The 10,204-nt window shown below is 43.4% G+C and overlaps 1 protein-coding gene across 1 annotated transcript in view; it reads right to left on the reverse strand.

Moving 5' to 3' along the window:
- Positions 1–2,754: 2,754 nt before the first annotated feature.
- ANXA3 (annexin A3) overlaps positions 2,755–10,204 on the reverse strand; it is a 41,382-nt gene continuing 33,932 nt past the window's right edge. Inside the window, exons 10-12 of the mRNA XM_019516796.1 lie at positions 7,702–7,760; positions 7,120–7,242; positions 2,755–3,289 (exon numbers count right to left, since the gene is read on the reverse strand). Of these exons, the coding sequence (XP_019372341.1) occupies positions 3,230–3,289; positions 7,120–7,242; positions 7,702–7,760 (242 nt within the window). The 3' untranslated portion in view covers positions 2,755–3,229. The remainder of the gene's footprint in view (positions 3,290–7,119; positions 7,243–7,701; positions 7,761–10,204) is intronic.

Below are 10,204 nucleotides of genomic sequence, written 5' to 3' on the forward strand. Positions count from 1 at the left end.
AATGGGTTGCCTCTTAATTACTCCTGCCACCTTGTGGACATTGCATAAAACTTCACTACGTAAGCCACCAGTGAATGGAAACACCAGAATCCACACAGCCACAAAGCATTCAACTTTACCAGTAAGTTTTAGGACCTGCCTACACTGGGAAGTTACTGCACAGGAAGAAGGAGAATGAATTTTAGTGCACTTTCTACTCTACAATAACTTCCCCCATGTAAACACTTTTATGGGTAACTTACTGCACTTTGAATGAGAAGACCTTTATCTCAACTGTAGCTCTTGGGCACTACTATAATATAAATCATTATCATAACAGTAGCATTGACAGGGCTGAATCATCTTCTCTTGTTCATAGGATCAGGGCTTGTCTGTACAGGGAAATACTGCAAAAATGAGGGTGCGAGTTAAGAGCTCACTGGATACACTACACTAACTCCACATGTCGACACTTGGCACTGAATCATCAGCAGCTCGTGCTTGCTCAACCCTGAGTGTCAGTGCAGGACATTAGTGTAAAGTAGCTAGCATGCTGTACAGTGAAACACTAGCACACTGACTTCCCTGTGGGGATAAGCTCTCATTCTTCAAAATAAGGATTAGGGAAGTGGAAAATGCAATCTGGTTTCTTTTAGTTTTGAGAGAAGTTATCAGTTCCTGCAGTACCTCATTTTACACAATAGGGAAACTTGCTCAAATTGGCAGAATTTCCTTATATGGAAGAAGTGTTCGGTTAAAAAACACTAGATTAGACCATTTTTGTTTTTCAGGCAGATTTTTTTAAGAGGGACAAATGTTTGGATCTCATGGGTACAGGCTTTATGACTCACTGGGAGCATCTAACCAAGAAGCTAAATGCGCAGTAGACTAATTCTACTGGGCATTAACACACCACAGCAAAAAACGTGCTATTGTGCTAATGCACAGTAGAATTAATCTACTGTGCCTTAGCATCACTTAGAGGGCATTTCATGGCACTACTGCAAAGTAGCGCTAGTTACTGAGCATTTAGTTAGTATCTGTTATTACTAAACTTGATGCTCTGTAACCACGGCACATTAATGCACATGCAGACGTGCCCACTCACATGGTCATGGATGTATACCAGTTCTGCTTAGCAGCTACCTATCTCAACAGATAAATGCAAGTCCAACGGAGCCTGGACCCATCAATGATTTGAAAGATCGCAAGTGTTGTTCCTCCTAGTCCATTTTTCTCCTCCTGCTCTGCATCCTCAAAGTTAATCTTGAATGCTTTATTTCTTCCATGTGATAGTCAAACAATTTTCATTAGAGGGCCGTACCTCAGCCTGTTTCTTTGCCTTCCTGATCACGGTACCTATACACCTATTTGAGTCTCTATGAACTAAGTCAAATGATAATTTGACTCTTATTCCTTTCACCAGTGTTACTGTATTATCTTTGTACCCTGATGGCAAGACTGATTGGGATCAGCAGATCCCCCATGGGAGATTTGGTATCTCCCTGCAGTCCCTGACACCATGAAAAGGGAAGACAGACTTCTGCTTCTCCTCTTGTACCAATATTACACCAGGATACTGGAACTGTCCAGGACAGCATCTTTACAATGGTAATATATCATCTGAAAATGCTAAACTTATGTAATTTGCTCCAAGCTTTGCAACTGTTTCAGCTCCTATTGAAGGAACTGGAGAGACATGAAACCAAGGAAGGCAATAGAGACAATGTGAAGGGAAGGGGAAGCGTAGGTGTATTTCTGTTGCCAGCAGTGAGCAATTATGCTGATTCCCCCTTCCCATGACAGGAAAGGCTTGAGGTAAATTCTTTCACAGTCTGCTAGAACTAGAAGCTTCCCAGGGGAGACTGTTTCATCTGAGATGCTTCATGCTCTCCTCCTTGCCTGTATGAGAGAATAATTGGCTTAGTAGCAAACCTATCCCACTTATTAGGTGCTTAAGTGTGATCCTATTCCACCTTGTTCAAGCCCCTGAAAAACAGCCAATGCAATGGATGGGCACCTTCTTGTTTATTTCTTTTTGTGACTTGGTCTTAGTGTTAAATAATTGCATGTCACAAAAGTAGGCACTCAAGTATGGTGCAATAGGACCACATTCAGGCACCTAAATTGTCTTAGGCATCCAATAGCTGGAAAAGGTTCTGGCTCTAAATTTTAAAATCAGTTAAAGAGATTTCAGTGTGGCATATCAATCCTGAATCATAGAGGACTTCTCCAAAACAGTATCTTCTGCAGAAATGTTGTGGGAGTAGAAACTTCACAGATACAACAGGAACCTAAACAAGCCACCATCCATGAACTGCAGATCGTACAAGATTGCAGTGGCAATTTAGCAGATGCTTGAGTACCAAAACCACAATATTCTGTCAATCCAATTCACTTGCTTTATCAGCTCCCCTTTTAACGAAATTCTCTGTGCTCCAACAGCAGTGGCATCAAGGTAAACTGCATTCCCTAACAGTTCTGGAGCCATACAGTTTTGAAGTTATATTGAGTGGTACACTGCCATCAGTGTCTCTCTTCTTACGGTAGCCTGCTTTTGCTTCGTGTTGTATATGTCCCAGGGCAAGGGTCATGCTTTTGCTGTGCCAGGAGTCGCTAATGACAAAGTAAAAACATACAACTTGCTCCCAAGGTTTCTGTCCATTTCAGAGGCCTTATTTGTCAGTATAACAAGAACAGTAATAATAATTCCTAGCTCAAACGGGTGCTGGTTCATGATTGGAGTTAACAAATGGAATGCCAGAGTAAAGAGCATATTTTGGAATAATTTTGGTTTATTTGAAAACAATCCAGTGTTTACATAATCAGTCTGGGAGTGCCAGTGGCTAAATACAGCCTTTGTAAAAGTTAATTACTAACCTGATCTTGCATTGAGTTTTATTCTCTTCTCTACTCAAGTGGTATCACATTTTCTTAATGCCGCACAGCTGCAAAGAGACTGTAACTATTTCCAAACAGGCGTCTACCTTGCAGGCAAAAGCACTCTGTCTGCTTTGGCTTCCAATAATTTTTTAAGCACAGTTTATCCAGATCATAGCATGTAAGATAACTATCAACAACTGCCTAAAGAGATAGGTTAAAATAAGCATCTGTTTATTATGATGCTTAATGAGGAAGCAGTCAACACGTGTTGCAATTTTACACTCGCTTACACATTTAAAAGCTTTATAAAAAGAATTACAGTAGTTAGCAAAAATGTAATGGCACAGTGCTCATTGTGAATTTACTTTCAGTCATCTCCTCCACAAATCTTCAGCAGTGTGGTCTCATAATCTCCAGAGGTATCAGACTGCATAGAGAAAAAATAAGTGACATTAGTGGAGATTGTTTCATTGTTTGTTATAGTGAAAGTGATTTATCCTAGTCTTTTTGGGTCAACACAATAGTTTGTTAGATAGAAATAAAACACTTGCTCTTATTGACATCTATAACTAAACTCTCATTTGCTTGTGCAGAAGTTTCTATCCATTACTACTCTAAGAAAGCACTAAGTCCATGTGGATAAAAATAGTGATTTAAAGAAATAAAACATATCAGACTTATTACTAGTTTTACTGGAGGTGCACTGATATATTGGTGCCATATCAGATCATCAGCACTGATAAAAGGAAAATTAGCATTATTGTCCATCAGCTTTTTTTGGCCCATGTAGCCGACAATGTCACCAATAAATAATATGCCTTCTGGGTGGAGCCCCTGGATGCCATGTGCATGTGCTCAGCCACACACATGCACGTGGCCAGGAATGCAGCAGGGCAGCGTGGAGAGCAGTGCCCTGAAGGTAAGTCTATGGAGGCGAAGGGCCATGGGGGGCAAGGGGAGGTCAGACCAAGGTCCCTACAGTGAGGGAGGGAGTGGGGCAGGGGCTGGGACTGGGGATACTGCTCAGCCAGGGCAGTGAATGGGACCTGGGGATGGGAGTAGGACAGAGCTGTGGATGGCTTGTCCAGGGAGTATGGGGGCGTGGGGGGGCAGCTCTCTACCACTTGCATGCACTCCCTCTCTCCCCTGATTTGTACACAGGGCAGATGCAGACTGCCCACTGTAAGCTCAGGGCTCTGCTCTGCTGCCTCTGCCCCAGGGGCTCTGTATCAGCTGCATGTCTCCTGCCCACCCGGCAGCAGTGGAGGCAGTGAGTTGTCCCTCTTGCTGCCGGGTGGGCAGGGAATGTGCAGCCGAAACAGGGCTCCCAGGGCAAAGGCAGCAGAGCAAAGAGTCCCAAGCCCATAGCAAATAGCCTGCATCCATCCTCACCCCTCCCAGATCCGCTCCAGTTAAAAGTGTCCCTGCTCTTAAAAATGGTGCCAGCAGTGCTTGAACTAAAGCTCATTTGCCATACTTTAGTTCAAGCACCTCCGCTGCCATTTTTAAGCACTGGGACGCTGATCCCCTGGATGAGCTGCCTGTGGCTCCATCCTTCTCCCTGCCACGCTAAGAGAAGGGTAAGACTTTGTTAGGACACATCAGTTAAGTCTGACCCCAAATCTACTATTTTTTCCTATTTCTTTTCCAGTTTTGCCTTCCTGTAGGAGGGAGGCATAGTCCCCTTCTTTGGATTTCTTGAGTATATTTAAATTACTTCCTGTCTTTGCAGTCACAAGGAACTGATAGTGCCCTCATTCCCCCCACTGTTTTACCCATGGCAAGTTGGGATGTCTTTGATGTTCTGGACATTCTGTCTAGTAGCTGTGTGAGATGGCTGTTCATCAAGTTTTTAGGACTAGGTGAGACCGGGGGTGGGCAAAGTCTGGCCTGTGGGCTGGATCTGGCGGGCAATGGACTCCATTTCCCAGCAGCCCCTGCCTGCATCAGGCTCCATGGAGACCCCAGCTGCAGCTGTGCTGAGATAGTGCAAGGCTGGGGTTGCCATGGAGACCAGCCCCAGTTGCATTGGCAGGGCATGTGGCAGGGCAGGGCAGGGGGATGGATGCTCCAGAGCTTCTGGGATGTTGTGGCAGGGGCAGCTTGGTCAGGGCCAGGGCAGAGCTGTGATCTGTAGCCTGCACGCTCCAGGCAGGGATGTGCAGGCAGTGGATCACAGCTCTGCCCCAGCTCCTTGCAGCAGCGATGGTCGCAAGCTGGATCAGAGCCACAATTTGCTGCCTGTACGCCCCTGCCTGGAGCACGCAGGCTGCAGATCGCACCTGTGCCCTGGCCCCGAGCAAGCTGCCCCTGCTGCAAGATCCCGGTGGCTCCAGAGCAGCCCCTTGCCCTGCCACACACCTTGCCAGTGTGGCTGGGGCTGGCCTCCAGGGCAACCCCAACCTTGCGCTATCACAGGGCAGCTGCTGCTGGGCCATGTGGGCAGGGGCTGCTGGGAAATGGGAGTCCAGTTGGATTGGCCATTTTGACCCACGCCTGAGCTAGACAAACACTTGTCTAGGATGGTTTAGATAAGGATGATCCTGCTTTGAGCAGGGAGCTGGACAAGACGATTTCTCAAATTTCCTCCAGCCCTACTTTTTCTCTGAGGTCCAACACCCATCATTTTTAAATTAAGTGTTGGAAAGAGTTTTCTTCACAAAAACATCTATAAAATCCTATCTAGATTACAACTAACTGAATGAAAATCATGTGGATAGTAAGTCCAACTGCAACTCATATCTGCATAATGGAGGTGGCCTCATCACATTTCTATCATTCCACCTCTGTAGTAATGGGTATTGTTATTTATAAGAGAAACTGATAGAAAAATGATTACTCAAAAGAATGTTTTCATGCCATTTAAAAGTACACGTTTGCTGATTATTCCCTAAATTTAGGTATTTTTGAACATTTTACTGAGTACTGGCAACTATTCTACTTAGAGAACTGAACCAGTAAACACTTGGTAGGGCTACCCAGGTGATATTTCTGTGAGCTGAAGAAGAAACTCTTCAACTTCCATTAAGCTGGTACTGTCTCACCATAAACAAGAGAAAAAAACTTGATTTAGTAAATCATAGGAAAAAGAGAAGGAAGCTAATCAGTACCACAGGGCTAAAAGAACTTCAGACTTTTCTTTTAATTAAATTATGGTGTTCATCATTGTTCAAAATGAGTAATGATTTCTAAAAAAGACACTTAAATATTCTTTATAACCTCTGATTTTCACAGCTTTCCCATCTCCTATAGCAGATAATGATTCCAAACCTTTGTCTGGGCTTAACAATTTTAAACCAATTAACTTAGTAGCAAACTAGAGCATAATTCTTCCCTGGGATATGTCAGTTCTGGGAAGAGAAGTGTTAGAGAGAGTATGAGTTCAGGAAACAATTCCCTAACCTCCCTTTTGGCAATTTCAAATTTAGCTTTAAAACAAACTTATATTATTACTAAAGCTCTAAGTATAAGATAACTTGACAGAAAAGCAAGGCACATCCTTTGTTGCAGGTATCCTCCAAGCAGAGGGTGAGCCAAGAGCCCCCTAGGCCACATGGATGCTCCCCCATTGCACCACGCTGGCACACCTCTGAATACTACACCATGTCTATTTTCCCACAGAGCTATCATTAGTTACTTCATCTTTTCTTCAGTACAAAGCTTCTGCGTGGCCTTATGCAGTCATTAAGAATCAGTGAACTAAACTAGTGGTTCACAAGTCTCCAAATATCTGTTGCTTATTGTCCGACCCTTCCTAGAGAGCCCTGAAATTGCTCATTTTTCCTCTTGAGATCAATCACTTCCTTTCTGTCCTCTTTGCACCCCCAACAGGATGTCACCAAAAGGATCACTCTGGATCCTTTAGAGATCATTTTGGACTCTACCTCCTCATATAGCTGGATCATCATCATCATTCCTTGGCTCTTCTTCATACACAATGCACCAAATATCTGATCTGACAGCCAACATCCTTGTTTATTTCCAGTTCACTGCTATTATTATAAATATTCTCCAAATTCTCTAGGCACTATTTTACTCTCTTCTTTTTGTCCCAGAGCACAGGTGCTAAAGCTGTACTGCTCTTCCCAGACACCTCTGGCTTATTCTCATTTAATATCATACTCTCAATGTCCAAACAAAATTATCTGTGCATGCCTTAAATATAAGAGAAAACACTGAAAGATAATTGCCTGAGCTGGCATATATGACATGATTCATTTACAATATACAAGAATATTTCATTAAAATAATTCTCACTTTAATAGCAGAGTACAAGGAGCATCCGTAGTGTTTCTTGTATTCAGCCCGAATATCCAGAAGATCAATTTCTGATCTGGAAACCATGATTCTGTTCAGAGTGAACTCATCAGTTCCAGCCCCCTGTTAAAACAGAGAAGATCTAAATAGTATAGTATAACAAACAGCATGAAGATTAGGTCAATGTCAGTGTCATGTTTAGAAATAGTCACCAGTTAACTTGACTCTAAGGACATGTCCACATGAGTGTGGACGTTTGGTTCCCCAAGGATAAGTAAGGGCGATGCACCTTGTACCACTGCTACTTGTCTCTGGGGAACACCCGTGCCACATGTGCTTTGACATGTGGCAAGTTACCTTGGGTGGGGGAGGGGAGGCCCTTGCAGTGTGGAAAACATCTAAATGTGTGGTATGTGGCGCCACAGACACGTTTGCAGTGCCACATACCACACAGCCACGCTCATCTGGACGTGGCCTAAGAGGTTGGAGACCATTCCCCAATTTAGCTTACTATTTACAAACATGCCACCCTCTTACAGGCATGCTATAACCCAAGGATTTGTATGGAAGCTGAGAACCTACCTTCAAAGATTGGTGCAGTCTTTCGGCAAGGAATGCAGGAGTGCTATTCACACATTTAACTATTAACAGGAAAGTAAAGAGTTAATTTAAATTGCGTGCTCAACCACAGTTTCACCACACTGCTTTCTCTGCTGGCAAAGCTTCATGCCCTTCTACCACTTAGTAAGAAAATAAAGCTAAATTTACAAGGTTAGGCAAGCACACTTGTATATGAGGGCCTGCCTGCAAGTGCCTAGTGTGCACACACAGGTCAGGTATATGCATGCACTTGGTTACTGAAGTAGCTACTTCATAACACTCATTCTGCCATTGCCAAAGGTTTCATGTTACAAGTTCACTTTGACACTTCCACCGTGTGTTAAGGCTTGCCTATGACTTTCACTTACAGTATTTCTACTGTTTAATACTAGAGCACTGAACAACTACAAAACACTGTCTGACGTCTCAGTGGACAGAACCACAGATTGGACTATTACATTGAGCGTGCCTGGAAGAAAGCTAACAGTGAAATTCTCAACAAAAAAGCCAGGACCACAGTCATACAGTCCTTAAAGTACAACAACAAAATAGTAAATCAGTAATCAAACCAGTGGCCAAAGGTGGAGCTACTGTCATCCTCAACCATAAAGACTACATCAATGAGGCTAAAAGAAAGCTGTCTGATACCAACCACTATAAAGAACTTGGGGAGGACCCCACACCAGTATTTACTTGTGAACTGAAAGTATTATCATATCCTTTCCTTACCAGCTTCAGGAAAAAAATTACTTTCACTAATCCCCGTCCTTGCACCCATGGATGACACCAGCTTGAACAGTAATATCCCACACTGCCTGCCTGAAATACCTATAGGAAAACGTACTACACTCAAATTCGCAACCACAGCGTGTTGCACAAATCATCCACTTCATCCTCACCCACAACAATTTCAGTCTCAACTACCAGCACTTTCTCCAAACCATGAGCACAGTTATGTGCACAAAGATGACTCCACAATATATCAATATGGAGATCCCAGGGGCTCGCACCCCTGAGAGGAGTCTGGCACAGCCCAGCAGCCCTCCCGGGGGTGAAAGCCCCTGGATCTGTGCGCCAGTTGAGAGGAGGCTGCCTCTGCCACCTGGGACCGGTGGCAGCATCAATCTTCCCCGGGCACTGGGCATGGCCTGTGCTCAGCACCAGTCCCAGGTGGCAGCCTCCTCTCATCCGGCGCACAGATCTGGGGGCCTGCACCCCCGGGAGGAGTCTGGCACAGCCCCACAGCCCTCCTGGGAGTGTGGGCCCCCGGATCTGTGCACCGGATGAGAGGAGGTTGCTGCTGCCGTTACTGCAGCCACCTGGGATGGCACCAGCACTGAAGCCAAGTAAACCCAGCTTCGAAACTCAAAATGTTTAGAAACCTTTGAAACATTTTGAGTGCCCTTGTTTCATTTTGAAGCTATTTCAAAGCCTCTTGTTTTGTTTTGATTTAGCTGTTTCGAGCTCGAAACACGTCGAAACAGCTTCAAAATGAAACACCTGGAAAAATTTCACACAGCCCTAATATATAGAGATGTATATATATAGATAGAGATAGAGATATATCTATAGAAACATAGAGATATTTGTAAATATATATCTGTAGAAACATAGAGACATCTGTAAATATATAGACATACATACATACATATCTATCCATCTCTGTATCTATATATATAGATATAGCTATAGAAATCTATATAGATATCTATCTATCTATAGATATAGATAGATCCCAGAATGTGGTACACCTCATCCAGAGCACCTCATGGCAACTATATAGGTACAACCAGACACAACCTACACACCAGAATGAATGATCACTGAGAAAAGATAAAGGACAGAGACACTAGAACACAGATGGAAGGACATTTTTCACAGAAAAAAAATCACTCCCTTTCTGACCTCACAGAACTATACAGAAAACCTTCACAAGATGAGCCTGGGAACAAATTTGTATTAGTCTGTTGGACACTAAGAACCAGGAACTTAACATAGCCAATAACTTTACAGTCTACTGTAAACTACCTGATACTTGCTAATCTCTATAATTCACGGTGATAACAACCCTCCTATATGATCCCGTTCTTCTGTGGTCAGATTTTTACTGCATCTCTTGTGCCTGTTGGCTACCTGATAATGTCTCACTTCCTTTTTTGTTTGCCTGTAGAGTTTTATACAAGCTTTTTCCATCTGTTACTGAGTTCTGCTGTCTGCTGCTTTTCTAGAGGCCTGAGGAAGGGTTTTGTGATGCATAAAAACTGTATGTATGTGTAAGTTTATCCCAATAGTGCAGATGGTTTAATAAAAGGTATCACCCACAAGAATTCTTGCCCCTCATATAAAATTAAAATTGGTTTTTAGAAACACTGGGCCTAACATAAAGGAAAAGCACCTTAGTGCTTATTGTCCAGCAGTCTGGGTAAAATAGTATTTCAATGCTGCTGTTTTACTGCGAACATGCTGTCTAAAAAGAGCTCAATTG

This window comes from Gavialis gangeticus, unplaced genomic scaffold (assembly GCF_001723915.1).
Source record: "Gavialis gangeticus isolate Ggan-Ray unplaced genomic scaffold, GavGan_comp1, whole genome shotgun sequence".
Classification (NCBI taxonomy): Eukaryota; Metazoa; Chordata; order Crocodylia; family Gavialidae; genus Gavialis; species Gavialis gangeticus.